Source organism: Mastigoproctus giganteus, chromosome 2, assembly GCF_048544385.1.
Source record: "Mastigoproctus giganteus isolate SK-2022 chromosome 2, ASM4854438v1, whole genome shotgun sequence".
NCBI lineage: Eukaryota > Metazoa > Arthropoda > Arachnida > Uropygi > Thelyphonidae > Mastigoproctus > Mastigoproctus giganteus.
The window spans coordinates 215,798,608-215,817,310 of NC_143576.1; the positions used below are offsets into that span (position 1 = coordinate 215,798,608).

The 18,703-nt window shown below is 36.8% G+C and overlaps 1 protein-coding gene across 1 annotated transcript in view; it reads left to right on the forward strand.

Moving 5' to 3' along the window:
- The window catches only part of LOC150090084 (constitutive coactivator of PPAR-gamma-like protein 2), a 138,636-nt gene that overhangs the window by 29,391 nt on the left and 90,542 nt on the right, over positions 1–18,703 (forward strand). The window contains exon 2 of the mRNA XM_090390169.1: positions 7,917–8,081. Within this exon, the coding sequence (XP_090246295.1) occupies positions 7,917–8,081 (165 nt within the window). The remainder of the gene's footprint in view (positions 1–7,916; positions 8,082–18,703) is intronic.

Sequence of the window (18,703 nt, forward strand, 5' to 3'; positions counted from 1 at the left end):
TTTCTCTGAGAATTTCATATCTGCACAATTATCTCAGTGCCTTTTTTTTTATTCTCCACTATGTTGAATGTGGTACCACACACTTTGTATGCTAATCTGGGATTACTACTATTCATGTGCAGTACTTTATCAATGTTGAACTTTAATTGCCACTTCTCAACTCATCTGCCTAATTTTTTCTATATCTTCTTGCAGTAGCATACCAAGGATGCTCTCATTAACCATGTTGCCAGCCTTTGTATCATCTGTGAACTTAGACATTAAGCTTATATGCCTTCATTAATAAATATATAGAAAACAAGAGTGGGCCCAGCACTGACCCCCGGGGAAATCAACTCCACTAATAATATTAGTCGAAGAAAACAAAGGCCCATCGGTAATAACTCTGTCCTTTCTCAACCATCCCTTTACCCATACCAGTTACTTGTCTTTAATACTATAATGCTCCAATTTGTGTAGTATTTTATGTGCATCTAGTTCCTTTGTTATTGTGTTATAGTATCCAAACAGATTAGTTAGACAAGATCATCACTTAACAAATCCATGCTGTAAGTGTAGTATATCTGCATTCCTGTCTAGATGATCCTGCATTACTTTAATCAACAACTCCATTATTTTCTCCACAACAGAAGTCAAGTTAACAGGTCTGTAATTACTTGTGATCCCTCCCCATTTATGAATTACTAATATTCTTCAGTTCATAGAGACCTCCCCTGAATACAAGAATGTCCTCATAATTATGGCTAAAGATTTGTTTAGCCTTCTTTTACTGCCTCCCTTAATATCATTGGAAAGATCACATGCACCCCAGGTTCCCTTTTTACATTTAGCTTCAACAATTTCGTTTTTTGTCAACAACCTTAGCAGAATCAACAGTTAAACCATCAATAACATGTGGGCCAGTGTAATTCAACTCCTTTCTTCTACTGTTAACATAAAGCGATCTTTGCTGCTGTTCTTTGTCAGCGACTTCTCGTAATCTGCCTTTACACACACAGTGGATTCCGGTTAATCGGGGCAGCCGTTTATTTGGGGCAAATCCTAAAAAACAGAACCCAATCAAGAAAATAGCCAGGGTTTACTTCTCTTAATTGGGACAACTTTCTGTTTAATCGGGGCAGGAGACTGCAGCACTGGAGATTACCCAACAATTTTCTCCGACCGAATCATGTGGTGCGGTCTGATTTGTGGAGGTCACAACAATAAAAACAATTAACAGTCACCTGTTTATTGGGCTTTTCTGTTAGTGCAATCTATCATAAACAAATAGTAAACTAGATCTGTAGAATCCCACTGCTGGGCTTTGCCCAGCAGTGGGATTCTACAGGCTAAAGCAACACAATTCATTCTGGAAACCTCAGTCATAATTACACTGGTTGTATAAAACTAGAGAGATGATAAAACTCATGTAATGCTCTAAACTCATGTATAAAACTCATGTATAAAACTAGAGAGATGATAAAACTCATGTAATGCTGGAGAACCCACATTGTTAAAAGGAAATCGGGTCTATTTTTAGGTACATCTGTATATGCACAAAGAGGCTATTATGTTCACTATGTATTGCTGTGTAACAACTCAAATCTCAGTGGGTGGACTTTCATGAAATTTTATATTTGGATCTTTTAGAAAGATTAAAAAGGGAACAAAAATTAAATCAAACCAACAGAAATTGGCTCCCCTCCCAAAAAGGGAGAAAAAAAAATGAATAAATAAAATTGAGTTATCTTTATATATATAAAGATAACTCACAATTGGAATATAAATGGAAGTATTTAGGTGTTTTGGGCTTATTTATCAAGAAAAGTCACATTGATGCCAGATTTTCACCCAGTATTGTTTTAGTTGCTCAGAAGGTTTTAAGGTCTATTCTGATTCACTAACCCCTCTTCTTTCAGCAAAATCTATGTGCAACTGGGCTGTTCATTGTGGTGCCTATGAACTAGCAACCAACTTTTGTAAGAATGTGTTTAGAGGAAATTCTAGGATGTGTCAGAAATTAATAAATCATTCTGAAATAAAATTAGTTTTAATCATTTAAATTTCTCTTCTTTCTCTTGTCTATTCTACTAATAAAAAAGTATTTTTTTTTTTCTGTTATTGACAATCATAAAACTGAAACTGCTTATTTTCCCATAAATTTTCACAAGCAGATATTAAATAGAATCAACTGAATAAATAGCCATTCAATGAATATCAAAAAGTGCCTTTTTTGAATGAAAAATTGCACATATTTTGCTATAGGGACTAATTACAGATAATTATAAAATAGAACATAATGTAAGAAGCAGTAAGAGATATATAAATATTTTTATATTTTGTAAATATTTATTTATTTATTTTTTATTTTTGTGGTCTCCCTCCATCTTCGTAAAAATATAAAAATACTTGGATAATCAAGGTTCTATAACATTGTAGTATATGACCCAGTTCTCTTGGCATCTCTAGAGAATGGGGGAGGTCAGATGGATGAGCATTATTCTTATAGGCATCTGAAATGCCATGATGTGAGTTTAAACTTAATCATGCCATTGTATAACTATATTTTATTTCCTTTGCCTTAATTTTAAACTACTTCCTTTCATATCTGTCTTCAAACAAGAAGAGGTGATACTAGTAAGAGCATAAAAAGGGCACACCCATCTAACTCACTTGTTTCAACTCATGGCGAATGATCTTGCTCTGTGCAGGCAGTATTCATCACAGTTAAACATTCTGGTAGAGTAGCCACAATATTCTCATACAAGAAACACTACTTACCACTATCAAGCACAGTTGCAAGAACCTTTATCACATTCTCCACATCATGTGAAATAATACAAATTTGAATAAATTTTTGTCTATCTCAAAAAAAAATATACCTGTATAGACTTTACTGATATGAAATTCAGTCCCCTTTTACACAGACTTGTTTTACAGTATAATAATAGTCATGTTGGCTTAAGCAGCCTGCGTGCCTCAACTTCCATAACATCACCGTTACTTTTATTTTATTTATTTATTATTATATTTTTTTCCCCCACATATCACTGAAAATGTATCACCAATTGTTTTATCGTAAATTGTTGAAAATCATACTCCTTCCTAACTACATTGTGATTTTCACGTTTTTATAGTCTTTTACATGTATACATTTTCTGTTTTTAGGATAACAGAACACTTGTTTTTCACCAAATTTTTTTATATTTTTTGGATAACATAATGGATAGATGGATTGATGATATACAGGGTTGTTAAAATTAAAGTATCCCTATGTAGAGGGCTCTTGAGTGAGTTCTAAGGCTCGTACTGAAGAGAAATTTTGACAACAGGTACAATAAAGAATGCGCTCGGCATTTATTGGGGAAAAAAATTAGTTACAAAATTTGTCACTATGTGGCGCTGTGGCAATACAGATCACTTGAACAACACTACAATTGTTCAATGTGTCCTCCATTTTGGTCCAAAACAGTTTCCATTCGAAGAACAGCATTTTCTATAGCAGAACGTAACATATCAACTGGAATAGCTAGCACATGACATCTAATGCTGTCCTTCAGATCTGCCAGGGTTTGACATCCTTCCCGATACACCTGGTTCTTCAAAAAACCCCACAACCAGAAGTCGCATGGGGTTAGGTCTGGTGATCTGGGTGGCCAGGATGTCTGGAAACAATGGCTGATGACCCATTCATCTGTAAAGTATTGCCTTAGCAATCTTTGGACACATCGGTGGATGTGGGGCAGCGCACCATCGTGCATGAATATGGTATCCTGAAGGCTCCCACGTTGTTGCAGAACTGGTATTGCAAAATTTGCCAACATTTCGCAATATCACTGTCCAGTGATGGAACAGGTGCAGGATCCAGTTGGTGTTACCTGTTCAAAAAATATGGCCCAATCACAAATGTGGCCTTAAATCCACACCACACTGTCACTTTTGGAGAATGCAACAGGAACTCTTAGATAACTCGAGGGTTTTCTGTTGCCCAAATGCAACAGTTGTGCATATTCACTTGTCCATTTAAGCAGAAGTGGGCTTCGTCACTCCAAAGGATGTTCCATGGCCAAGTGATATCCACTGTCATTTCCTCCAGAAATTGAAGTTTGAATGTGAAACGAATATCTGTATCACCATGCTTTAGCTGCTGTAGCATGTGCATCTTGTAAGGATAATATGGCATGTCCACTTCATGAGAAACAGCTGGAACACTTGCCCTACCACATGGAGATTGACTTGATAAACCCACAACAGCCATAGCCACATCTTCAACATGAGAGGAGTCCACTCGTTTTTGACCTCTACCTGGTTGAACACCAAGATGTCCTGTCGCTTCAAATTTCGCAATCATTCTGTGGACAGCACAAACAGTCATAGGTCCATGCCTTATGTGCTTCTGATGCCAGAATTCTCTGATAGCCACAGCTGCATTGTTGCATTGCAGTTCTGATAGTACAGCTTCACTAATAGTGCCTTTTCCTGCAATGTTGTTGGCATTGCTGCTGTAGTGCAGGCAAACATCTACTGTATGATTTTGAAGAGACTGCTTTGCTTTCATACAGTACCGTAGAGCTGAGTAGTGGTGCTAACTTACGATTATGCAAATAACGTACGTTATTTGCATAACGTACAGCCTGTACACCCTGGCAGCCTGTCTGCATAATTTGCAGACAGGCTGCCAGGGCAGGTCATGGGGTTTTGTCAATGATATATAGGAATTTTGCTAGCAGGGAAAAGGAGGTGATTATCCCTCTGTATAAGGCAATGGTCAGGCCACGCCTTGAGTACTGCATACAGGTCTGGAGACCTCATTTTAGGAAGGATGTAGATTTACTTGAGCGGGTACAGAGAAGGGCAACAAGATTGGTGAGGGGAATGAAGGGATCCTCTTACCAAGAGAGGCTTAAGTTCTGCAAATTGCAGTGGCTGGAGACTAGGCACCTGCGCGGTGATCTCATTGAGGTATATAAGGCCTTGAATTGATTGAGCATGCTGAATTCTGATGGGATCCTTCCACTTGTTCAGATTACGAACCTAAGGGGGCATAAATTCAAATTAAGAAAAGACAGATGTAGAATAGATGTGCGGAAATTTGCCTTTAGCCAGCGGGTGGTTAATTGCTGGAACAAACTTCCATCTGTTGTTGTGGAAGTTGATAGCTTGAATAAATTTAAGGAGGAACTGGACAGGCATTTGGAGGGAATGGTGTGTTTTTTTTTTTTTTTTTTTTTTTTTTGGCTGATGCTGCATAAGCTCATACATTTGCTTTCTTGCATCACATGCCACTACTACTACTATTTGCATAATCGTAACTATGATAGTTACGTGCCATACAGTGACAAATTTTGTAACTAATTTTTTTTTTTTCCCCCAATAAATGCATTTTTTGTTGTACCTGTTGTCCAAATTTCTCTTCAGTTCGAGCCGTAGAACTCGCTCCAGAGCCCTCTACATAGGGATACTTTAATTTTAACAACCCTGTACATACACTTCCCAATTAAACAAGAAGGAAGCAATAAAATAAACATAATGAAATATTTTTTCCTACCTTATACGTTATCTCCTTGAAAATAATTGCATATACAAGCCCCTTTAACACTTCAACCCCCCCCCCCAAATGTCTTCAATGGATTCAAATGGTTCTTTTAAGGGCACTTTTCGGGAAAGTTTAGGAAAGAGAGTGCATTGTATGCTGGAGCATTGTCTTGATGAAGCATCGAACCATCCTTCCACAATTCAATCTCTTCCTTTGAATTTGTTCATACAGCCTTGTCATCACCCAAGCTTAATGTTGTTAGGTTGATTTTCACATTTAATTTTTAATTTTGACATGCTTTTTTTGGCCTAGGGGATTGTTTTGTTTTCCATTGAATTAGCTGTCATGATCATACTGGAACAACCACCTTTATTGCAAGGAACAGGTGTGTGTGTGTATATATATATATATATATATATATATATATATATATATATATATATACACACACTTGCAAGTACATGAATGTGAGGAGCATAGTTAATAATTTGAAGAGTTTGAAGTGCTGGTCAAGACATCAAAGACGATATTGTTGGGATATCAGAGATGTGGTGCCACACAGATATAAGGAATGCAGAATTTGAATTTGGGGAGTACAAGGTGTACAGACAGGATAGGAAGGAAGGAAAGAAGGAGGGGTTGTCCTGATAGTTAAGAAACAAAATCTAAGGCAGTGCATCCAGTTGACATGAGTGGCGATTGCAATGTTGAGTCGATTCAGTGTGACATAAGCACTGGGAAAACAAAAATGAAAATAGGAGTGTGTTATAGACCTAATGACTCTGAAAAGTACTATGGACAACTGTACAGATAAATAGCATAAGCCGGTAAATCAGAATGTCTTATAATGGGGCATTTTAACTTTCCAGATATTGATTGGAACTTGTGGGTTGGTCACTCACATGCTAGCAAGACTTTTGTGGATTTATTAGATGACTGTTTTCTATAGTGGCATGTTAGAGAAGCAACAAGAGAGAGTAATATTCTTGATCTGATTAACAGCAGTGATTATTCATGCAGGAATCTGCAGATAAAAGAACCACTAGGTAAAGGAAAGAGTTTTTGCTTACATAAAGGTGACTGCAGTGGTCTTGGACAGTTTTTAAATGCTATGCAGTGGGACCAACTGATGATGTTACCATCAGCAAATTCAAAATGGGAAGCATTCAAGGAAATAATTATAGAAGCTGCTAGGCTTTTCATACCGATTAAGAAATACTTTTCATGTGTGTGTTATGAATTAGGGTATTGCTAATGGAATTTGTTCAAATAATTTTAATTAAAAACCAATAATAGACCACCCATTGAGACCCATCTCATCTGAAAACCATAAAAAACAGTGGTCATGGAATCATTGCATTTCGAGTGTTAACAGTAAACCATAAGTGAATTTATTTGTTGTTGTTGGTGTGAGAGAGAGAGAGAGAGAGAGAGAGAGAGAGAGAGAGAGCACGATTATATATGATTTTTAAAATGTATTCATAATATGCTTATTCATGACATACAAGGCCTTTTTTCCTCTATATATTGCAGCGATTTTCTGGATGGATAGATGGGCTTTTACTCTGTATAAACCCTCTTGGGAGGTTTTTGGTACAATTCTGATTTAATTGCCCCCCCCCCCCTCAACATACACTCCCAGCTCCTTTCTATAGAAACACTGATAAATTTGGAACAATAGCCCTAGTCTTCAGAATTTCAGGACTTAACCTATTATTTAAAATATTCTTCTGATCTTTGTAGCAAATTTCATGTCCTCCATATAGATTCACTCATATTCACTGTGCACCCCCCCCCCCCCCCAGTCATACCTCCTGACTATTCATTGCATGGTCAGGTTTCGGTAAAAACTTCCTGGGTACTGTATAAAAGTTTTTAACCTCTAAGGTACATTATTTGATGATAAAATGTACCTTAAACATAATTGTGTGTACATTACCTAACCTGTTTAGATAAATGTTGTGTAAGCAAATTTTAAGTTCAGTTTTAGGAAGACAAGGCATGAGCATTATGCAAAGTTATTTTGCATAATTCTCATGCCTCATGCAAAATAACTTTGCAAGCCAGTAACTAAAATTTTTCCACTGCTGTAAAAAAGCATGCCAATTCAATATACAAATCATGGTCACTGCCTATGACTTGTAATTTTTGTCTCAAACAAGGATGTAGAACAACTTCAAATTGTTCTACATCCTCCACTGGAGGTTTGGAGATTTTTGATATCTTCCTATAAATTTAGGGTTTTGCAAAATGGAATTTTTTTTTTATTGTTGGATTTTGCCAATTAGAAAACCTAGCCAGTGTTGCTAAGAAAATAGAATTTAGGCATATTTTCAATATAATGTGTGTATTTATATATATATTTTTTATTTATTTATTATTTATTTGTTTTTTGAAACAGGGTTCATTAGAAACAAAAGAATTTATTTTGGATGAAGTTGCAAAAAGCTTAAATTTGCATCCCAATCGCTTTTGTGTATTTGCTGCACTTCTGGGAAACTATCTGTTAACCGAAGATGATTTAATTCCTTTTCATGAAGTTCTATGCCCAGATCCTAAAAGCAGGGTAAGCTTCATTGATGCATGAATTAAAATGAAGCATTAATTATTAGAATCCCCTAATTCTGATTTACTTGTAAAATTGTGAATTTAATTGCATTAAATTCTGTAGTTTTGAGTTATATGGATATGTTTTTTTTTTATGGAATCTTTTTTTATACAACATTGTGTCACTCATAATTTCCACTTGGTCAAGTCCACAGTGCAAGCGTGGTCAACTCTGATCAGAGGCTTTTGTTAGTTTGTGAAATATTGCTCTGTTAAGTGAATGCATTGTCTGCTTTTAACTGCAAATTATAAATGAATTTTATATACTGATTGCTATTTGCTAAACTAGCTGGAAGTAACAGTTTTCATTAAGATACACTAGGTGAGGGAAAAAAGACAATTCTTGGACAATATTGGTAGCAATAGTGGGTTGAACATGTCAGTAGTAAGCTTCCTTGGTAAACTTGTAATCGTGAATTCTTTGGTATAGACAGGGCTGGCTTTAGAATAAGGCAGCCGAGTAGTCACTGGCCTAGGGGTACCAAGGTCTGGAGCGTGCCAATGCCCTCTAAACCTTGGTGCAAAATGGTAATATTAATCATTCTAAAAAATGAAAATCTTCACATTGGCAGGAGGGAGCACCATCAGTCAGTGTAGCCTAGGGGTGCCATTACCTTTGAGCCTGCTCTGGGTATAAAGTTTAGCTTTTGTTATTGTTATTTATTTATTTATTTTTGATGGTTTAGTGTATCTGCAAAACTATCGGTTCTTTGCAAATTTTCTCCCCAGTCTCTTCTCAGTTAAGGGGTGCAATAAAGTATATCAACAAAATGTTAACTACACACAGAAAATTCTTAAAAAAATAACATTTTCTTCTGAGAAGGGAATTGGTTTACCATATTTGTAGTTATGTAGTATATTCACTTATAAATTTTTGTGAATAACAGATCAAATTAGAATGGCAAAACTTGCTAAAGGCATAATATAAAGTGTGCATGAACTGATGAACAGTTAGCTATATTGCTATCTAACTGTTCATCAGTTCATAGAACAGTTTCTAGATTGCTATTGGCTGTGGTTATTGCTCACTTCTGCTGTTTATAGTCCAAAGAAGTACACACTTGAGGATTTAAGTGTGTACTGGTAACAAACAAACAGTTCATGGACCGACACCGGTCTGCAGACCACTCTTTGATTAGCACTGCTGTAGACTACTGTGTGTGTGTGAATATAAATGAAAAATATTCCAGTTATATGGCAAGCCGAGTAAGTGAAAAATAGAAAGTAAACCAGTACATACACAGCAACAAACAAAGGAGAGAGAGGAAATAAATCTAAGTAAAGAATGTTTCAGATGGAATACCCTCTTAATATAATTTAGAAGGAATGCCAAATAATATAAATTTTCAAAAATGTCAATTAATTCAAATTTAGCAGCATCAGGCCCAAATTACCTAAATTATCACTGCAAATGGAGATGAAAATCAACCACAACAACATGACCATCGGAGTGAAACAAACATAAAATAAAATACAACCACATGCCAAAATCAACATTGAACAAATCAATGCATTGCCGTTCAACATGCCCTAGAATAGAGCAAAGCACTCACATGGTAACACCAAAACACTGACACAAAGTAACATTTAAATAAGAATGCATCCATAAAAAACTGAGCTATAGATGGCAGTACAAGTAGTGTGTTAGCATCACAACTCGCTACTATGTGACATAAAATGAAACTTTAATCAAATAGGCAATAAAGAAAATAATTTACATATACACACAGTGTTCCAGAAGCCACTTGATTCCTGATTCATAGTACATTTTTTTCTTTTGCTTACCTCTAAATTCAGTTATTTGAACTGTTTTCTTCAGTATTGGTGCATTTTGTCAGTCTATGCAGGGCAGTTGATACAAAGTGCTTTGCATAGATCCTTATCGTTGGTTTTGTGGAATGCATTTATTATTATTATTTATTTTTTTTTTTTAATGAAAACCCAAATACGAAAGGCATTAGAACCTACAATACTTACTACTGTGCATGGGTTGAAGGTTCACAAGATGAAAGAAGGTGCTTGTTGACATTAGACTTGAATTTCTGTAAATTGTACTTTTCAAGAAATACATGTGAGGGGATGTTTTCCAGAAAACAAAAGTTAAAGGAATAAATGAGGTACATTATTTCTGGGTTTGAAGTTAGACAGTAAATGGATGCGGATTGGTTTTGGCACATTTGGGCTGGTTTGGAAGAGAGGGAGAATTATAGAAGGCAATTCAAAAGAACAGTTCCTATGGAAGTATCTATAGAAAAGGCATGCAGCAGAAACTGAACATCTGTAAGACAGAGAGTGGACAGACTTTGTAGGTGATGGGTCATTAATTAACTTAACTGCACCCTTTTGCATGGAGTATAGAAGCCAGAGAGAGGATATGAAGGCACCACCCCAAATGTGGGAAAAATATTCCGTAAGAGCAGATATTTTATTTGATTTTTCTAGACAGTGAGTAGCTGTCTAGAAAAATCCCTAATAGAGAAATGTGATCTTGTGAAGTTGTTGTTGAAGATAAGCATAGGAGCAAAAGAATCCTTTTTGCGAGACATAAGACAGGACAGAATTTTAGGTAGTTTGAAATTAACTAAGTTACCATTGTCCCACTGAAGAATTACCTGAAGATCAGCATTTAAGGATTTGGTAGAGTGTATTCGAGAAGTTAATGTTGTTTGTGCAGGACAAGGTTTCTCAAACTAGAAGGTGGAATGCAATGAGTTATCATCAGCAAAACTATGGATAGGATTTCCAGTCAGTGGCAGAATATATCATTAATATACAGTAGTGACAGAAAGAACTGAATCTTGAGAAACACCAGCATTAGTGAAGAAGTTAAAGACAGAAAGCCATCTACTATCACCCACAGTGAGCAGTCAGAGAGGAAACTGGATATCCAGGTGCAAAAATCAGTTGGAAATCCATAAGATGGAAACTTATTTAGAAGACATTTATGCCAAACATGATCAAAATCCCTTGAAATATCAAGAGCAACTGCTTGAGTTTCACCAGAGTTTTCCATAGAATTTATCCATGGATGGGTAACATGGACCAATATGGCAACAATGGATCAACACTGACAAAATCCATATCGTCAGTTAATGGATTTCTCTGTTATTTTGGAAAAAGTAGAAGTAAGTGCAATGGGACAATAATTGGATGGAATAGATTTGTCACCCTTTTTAGGAACTGGCTAGATATGAGCAAATTTCCAAGCAGAAGGAAAACAGTGGAATATGAAAGTGTAAAAAGATTACCCAGAACAGAAGTAATCTTTTTACACTTTCAGAACAAGTGGGGAAATACAATCAGGACCTAGATAATTCTTGGAATCAAATTTGTTCAAAATACTTCTGACATCCTTTTGACAGAGGAACACAGCAGGCATTGAATGGAGTGTACTGAGAATTGTTGGAGGTGGTTTACCAAGATCATCAATACAAGAATTAGAGGAAAAGTGGGATGTTAGCAGGTTGGCTTTATCTTTAGCTGATGTTGCAATAGACTCATTTTGGTTTAACAGAGGTGTCAGTATAGCTGTGCAAAAGTTGTGGCCAATATCTTTGGCAAGAGACTAGAATTCTCGACTACCATTTGGACAAGAAGCAAGTTTTCTACCCTTAGCCTCTTCAAAATCTAGTTTGGACTGATTAATAATGCTTTACAATTGTTGTGAGCTTTGCTGTAGGTAGAAAATGAACCTGGTGATTTGGATGCAAGTCATTTGCAACATTCTTATCTTAAACAGGCTTAGCACATTTATTGGAATGCCAAGGTTTAAATAAAGGATGAGATTTTAAGGTGGAGTGTGGAATTAAGGATTTCATTCTTACAAGAATAATTTCACTTACATGGTCTTAGCAAACATTGACATCAGAAGATTTAAAACAGTTATCCAACCAAGGAAAAGAAGAATAGAAATCTCACAGATCATCCCAGTTTGCATTCTTCTGATGCCAAACAATATGAAGTTGAGACGGCCACGAGAGAAAGGCCCCATTGGAGATGAAATCATCACCATGTTGTCATCTAATGTGCCTAGACTACCACTGACTTAGACTGTGTATTAAACAGTTGTGTTTTTTTTTTTCTCAGAAAAAGATCAACAGTTGTATGTGTTGTTAGGATTGTCTGATATTATGGTAGGTAAATGAACAATCAGTGTGAAGTAATTAGTAATTGCAAAAGCCTTGTCATCTCAGCATAATCTGTTTGACTAGAAAAACGAAACCAGATGGAGTTGTGAACATTAATATCGCCAAGGAAAATTACCTCACTGTTAGGAAAGTTGGACTGGGAAGTAGAGTTCCAAGTGATTAGTAAATTTGGGAAAACAGTAGACACAACAGATGAATTTGACAGAATAGGACAGAGATTTTAAGCCAGAGAAGTTCAGAAATAGAAGATTCTAAATTACTGTCTCTGATTGGAATATCAGAGTGGACATATGGACAGGTACCACCTTGAAGCAAATAATTAGGGCAACTGAGATGAGCAGTGGTTGAATCAATGTAATTGGGATTCTCTCAGAAAAAGTAAGTGGTGCTTGGCAGACTGTAAGTGAAAATGGGCATTATGGAAATTGGAACTGAGACATGTATATTTGTGAAATGAATGAGGAAGTGTTTGTGAGGTTTAGATCTTTTCACACATAAGTTTTTTCTGTTAAGGTTGACTATTCATGATGTATTCGGTAGTAAGAAAAGGTGGGTAGGAATTGGAGTGGGGATTGTCGTAGCTTTGCTCTGTAGACTAAACATAGGATTCACCACTTCAAGCTTCCAATAAACATATTGGTGGTATTGCATTGGTTGATGAGAGTCATATATCACCTGGTAAAAAAGTAAAGTAAAGTGCGGCCATTATCAACCCACTGCAGGGTGGAAGCCTCCTCAACAATTCATGCCGAGGGAAATGGACCATAATCTGCCACGCTTGTCCAGTGCGGGTTGGCAGATCGACCGTATTCAGCAGTCAGGGGCTTGAACCCCGGTCTACTCAAAGAGCGTGTGCTACCGTACTCCCGCTCCTGCCCACTCGGCTATGGAGGCATTGTCCGGTAACACAGAGTGGTGACATTCATCTATGGTGTGACTGCAACACCTCAGCTCCTGCTTGCATGGGTTCACACCTGGGTGATCACCTCCAATATACTAGGTACCATATTTCAGGACTTGCATGGGTGTTATACCCAGGGTTACTAACAGTCCCACCATCACAAAGGTGCAAGCAGAGGATGTTGTTGTCCTAGAACAACTGGACTTTGCCGAAATTTGATCCACTTAACTCAGATATCACCTGAATATCAGTTCCAACATCATTTTGGACTCCCAGGTAGCAAACTGACAGCTTCAAAGACTAAGCTTAATGTGTTCAAGTGATGTCAGTTACTGTTGTAAACTTAATCCCAAATAATATCCTATAAGAGAGAAAGTTCATTGGTTTCAGGTCATCACTGCAGTGACATTTCAGTGATTCACATTTACTGACTGCCCCTACCATTGAATGCATTATCTATATACAGCAATTGCAAATGAGGTGGAGTACTATCATTTTGAAATAGTTTTTCCAAATTTTTCACAATGCTTTCTCTTGAAAAAATGACTCCAGTTCCCCATAATGGGAGTTTTCCCTTTAACAATAATACAGTTATGTTAATTAATAAGAGTAGATAGTTTAAAGTTGACTTCATCTGACTATATAGTTTTTTGGCCTTTTGATGTCTGATTTATCCTCAACTAATTTGTGAAATAACTACAGAATGCAACATTTGAATATAGCCTCGTCTAAAATGTGCTGTGAACATCTTGACATTCCTTGTCCTAGCATTAACATATGAATTGACTTTTTTGGACTTTGAACTATTGCTCAAAAAAGTTAAATAAAATACAGTTTTCTTCTGTCCTTGCCATTTTTGAACATCCAGAATGGGGTAAATCATAAAACTGAACTTGATAATACAAAAGATTTGAGTTATTATTATTCTGCTCAAAATAACAGCAGCCGCTTCACATTTTCCAAATGTTTTCAAAGCAAAAAAATTTTAAATAAATTTTTTTTTTTTTTTTTTTTTTCTCCCAGTTCTTTTGTGTCTAATTTTGTGCCATGTTTGGACAGTGGGTCTAAATGTGGCACAAAATTAAATAAAACAGTAAACTAATGGATGGCTAACTACTTACTGTTAAGCTTGTGTTTCTGAACAGAACTCTGACTTTACCACAAGACACTAAATTCAACAAAAGTTAGTTTGATGAGCATAAGGTTGGTGATTGTATAAATAAAATGTCACAATGAAGTGTAATTTGGGTGAGAAACTTGATGTTAGGAATGGTGGAAAACATGTTTTAGAACTTTCATCTGGTAAAACACATGAAAGAGTGTAAGCAGGTTGTGATTACATGAAAGAGAGTAATTTTAATATCAAACTGTCTATATCTTCAATGAGAGGTTGTTTCCAAATAGTGGAGTATGAAAACTAAATAAATTAAAAAGGTAGAAATTATATGGGCTACAGAATGTTGTTGCTCTTTCTCATGTGACAGTGTGAGAGTAATGCTTCTGGAATTGCCTATGATCTGAGCCCTCTCTTATTTATTTATTATTTATTTTTTTATTTAGAGTGAAACAGCAGTTTTTTTTTTTTTTTTTTATCAGATACTGATAAAAAAAAAAAAATGCTGCTGTTTCACTCTTGATTTTGTTGCAGCAACAACTGATGTGGTTACCAAACAACATACAGGCATGTAGACTCTGGAATGAAAGGGTGATTAATGTATCCAACCCTGCCCATGCCACATCAGCAGGCGCCTCCGTAGCCAGGTAGGAAGGAGCAGCAGTGCGTAGCACACGTTTCTTGATTAGACCGGGGTTCGAGCCCATCACCACCAAATACGGAGGATGCGGAAAGGTCAGGGAATGACCACCGCATATCCCGGAGCAATATGGCCTTAGTTGCTAATGCTCCTAAAAACCAAAATAACATAGCCACATCAGCTATTTTAAAAGACTATTAATTTGCAGTGCATGTTTTATAATTGCTTCAGCTGGACCAACCACCTGTAAATATTAAAACATTGAAAGGTATAAGTACTGAACCGAAAAAAAGTGGGCAGCTTATTACTTTGTTGATTATTCACATAACATCAGTGTCTCAGTGGTCTCATTGTGGGTCTCAGTGGTGCTTCTCATTCAATGCATAATTGATATTTTGAACCACTTTCTTATTGTTTCTTGTAATTTATATCAAAAATTTAAAAGAAAGTTCCCTACACTGAATCCTCAGTGACAGTGTAATGGTTTGGTTCAAAACCAAATCATTAGAGGTTTGGTTTTGAACCCTGTCAGAGGCTGGAGAAATTCTTAAATTTAAACTTAGTTTTTAGGTTTTAACCAGTTTAATCAGGATCCAATAGGTAATTGGAAATGTTTTCAAATAAAGAATTTTATCAAGGTCACTCAGTGTAATATGTCCCAATATTAAAAACTTATAACCTGGCCACATTATGAATATTTGTCATTAATTTTTTTAAACACTTTGCAAGATGGCCAGAGGTTGATTTTTGCACCTTTAAAATTTTATTAACATAGTCATGTATATAAATCTTCAAGGAATTTTAATTTATTTTATTTTTATTTTATTATTTATTTTTTCTTTCTCAACTCTGCATGTGCCACTTTTGATAACTAATAACAGATAAACAATTCTATAATAATTGTATAGGGTGTCCCATAAATCTGGAATCAGAGAAAAATTAAAAAATAGCAATACAAGCCCTTTTATTCAGAATGTGCTCAGTGTGTTCACCATTGTTCTTGATACACAAATCCAGACGAGATACCCAGTCAACAAACACACTATGAAAGTGAGATCAGGAGTAATGGTGTTGCATGCGTCAATAGTGCATGGCTTTAAATGTTCACCACTCTGAATTTTCTCAGTGTAGACCAGCACCTTCGAATGATCCCAGAGATAAAAATGTAGCAGTGTGAGATCTGGGCTTCTTGCTGGCCATTCCACAGGCCATCAATGTCCTATCCAATTACCAGGAAACTTTTGGTGCAAACACTCACATGGCTGCTGTAATGTGCAGAAGCACCATCTTGCTTGAACCTGTCAGAAAATCCCCATTCTCGTTTAAGACATTGGGGAATGCTTCCTCATTGAGCATACATAAATAGGCATCTGCACTGACATTTCATTGAAAAAAAAAAAGGGGGGGCCTATGATGTGTGTCTTTCCACACTATACCATTACACAAATAGCACCTTGTTCTCCCAAAGGAGTAAACCATGAGGGTTGTTTTGAGACTAGTGTGTATAAATGAGCAAGGATGGCAGTGGCCATGTCATTGTTGGTAGCCCTTCTCGAAGGTTCACTGCATGGTTTATCCTCAGTGGATCCTGTTTTCCTAAATTTGCCAACACAACTCTGTGTTACTGGCATATGGTCTGGATGCAATCTGTTAAATTCTCTGATGACCTCTCTCTGACTCTGATTTCCTATGAGAATTAACCGGACTCGTTTTCCACTCAGACATTTTGGGACTATAAAGATGAAAATATATGAATTAGTTATTTTTTCCTCTGATTCTAGATTTATGGGACATCCCATAGAATTACTGGAGTGAAGGATATTGCAGAATGTTGCAAAAGACTGAAATGGATAATATAGAAAACTTTTTTATTTATTTTATTTTTTGTTTTATTTCTTATTCTAAGTTATTGCTTTTGATATGTGACAGCAAATATTATATATACAGGGTGTCTCAAAAATATTGGTACAAACATTTAGGGAAGGTAGTTAACATCTAAAGGAATGTGAATCGCATAGGAACCCATAACTGGAAATATCACGGGAAAGTAGTAGCAGAGGCACAAGAAGCAGAAATGACACAAGACAGTAATTAGTGGCAAACATTTATTTGACATAATATTAACAATGGAGTACGAGATGGATGCATTTTGTGATGTTACAACAGATGCTCGAAGGTTCCACCATGAGAAGCGATGCGTGCGCGACACCGACGCAGCATGGATTGGTGGACACGGTCAAACACACCTGGAGTTTCTTTGACAGTAGCAGTAGTGCAGACGAGTCTCTCCACAGGCAATTCATACACGATAGATTTGAGGGCCCCCCCACAGAAAGAAATCAAGGCTCGATAAATCAGGTGAGCGTGGGGACCAGGCAATGGGTCCACCACGGCCAATCCATCGACGCCCAAAACGCCTGTTCACGAACACACCTTCCATAATGGACAGGCGCACCGTCATGTTGAAACCAAATGTTGTATCTCACATTTGCTGGAACGTCGTCAAGAACCTTGGTAGAACTTGTTCAAGAAAGATCCGATATTTAGCGGAGTTCATGCAGGACAGTAACAAGTATGGGCCGACTAAGTAGTCACCCCGACCATACCTGCCCACATATTTATTGCAAAGCGATGTTGTGCTGCATGGGGACACACACCGTGTGGGGTGTTGTGAGCCCACACATGAGCATTGTGCTGATTGAATAAGCCTTCCCGAGTGAAATAAGCCTCATCCGTGAACAAAACATAGGCTGGAAAATTCAAGTCTTGAACACTTTCTTTGAGAAACCACTGCGCAAAAGCCACACGTGCAAGATGATCTTGGGGGAGCAGTAACTGAACCCTTTGGAGGTGAAAGGGATGTAAGGAATCGTCGTGCCAGACGTGCTGTACACTGCAACAAGACACTCCTAAGGCAGAGGCAATGGCACGTGTGCTGGTAGTAGGATTATTCTGGGCGGCATTCAACACGCTTTCTTCCATGGCGGGAGTTCGCATCGAACGTGGTTTGCCCGCACTACTCCTGGTACCTCTAAATGACCCATAATCGCACAAATTTTGATGCACACGTGCAAACAAACGGTGGTCTGGTACATGTCTGTCTGGGAAGCATTCTCCATAAATTCGTTGAGCGGCTCGTCCATTGCCCTCTGCTAATCCATACGTTAGGTGCATGTCTCACAGTTCGTATATCGATGCATGCTCTTCGTGCGGTAACTACTGCTTGAATTAGTAAACCAGAAATTTTCCCTCTTGCAAACTGATGAACAGTGCTGTCTACCGACTTACGGTGACATTTCTGGTTATGGGTTCCTATGCGATTCACATTCCTTTAGATGTTACCTACCTCCCCTAAACGTTTGTACCAATATTTTTGAGACACCCTGTATATATTTTTTTTATTTATTTATTATTTATTTTTTTTTTCAGTGTGCTTGGTCTTGCAGCACCCTTATTTTAGAGAATGGTAACACCTTACGGAATAGAGTTTATATTTTTTTTCTTTTTTATCTCCTCGTCCAGTCCAATCTCTAAAAGTAAAATATCTTTTAAAAAAATTAATTTTCATTTTTAAAATTTCTACTTAACAGGTCCTTTTTTGGTAATCACTGCACCCCATTAGGAAATTATAATATGGCAACAAATAGATTTTTTTTCTAGTCCCGTATACTCTACACCCTTCAGCACTATAAGAATAAAATATTTTAATATACAAACAATTGATTACTTTAAAAAAAATTTCAATCTGACTGTTCATTTTTGGTAACCAGTATTTCTG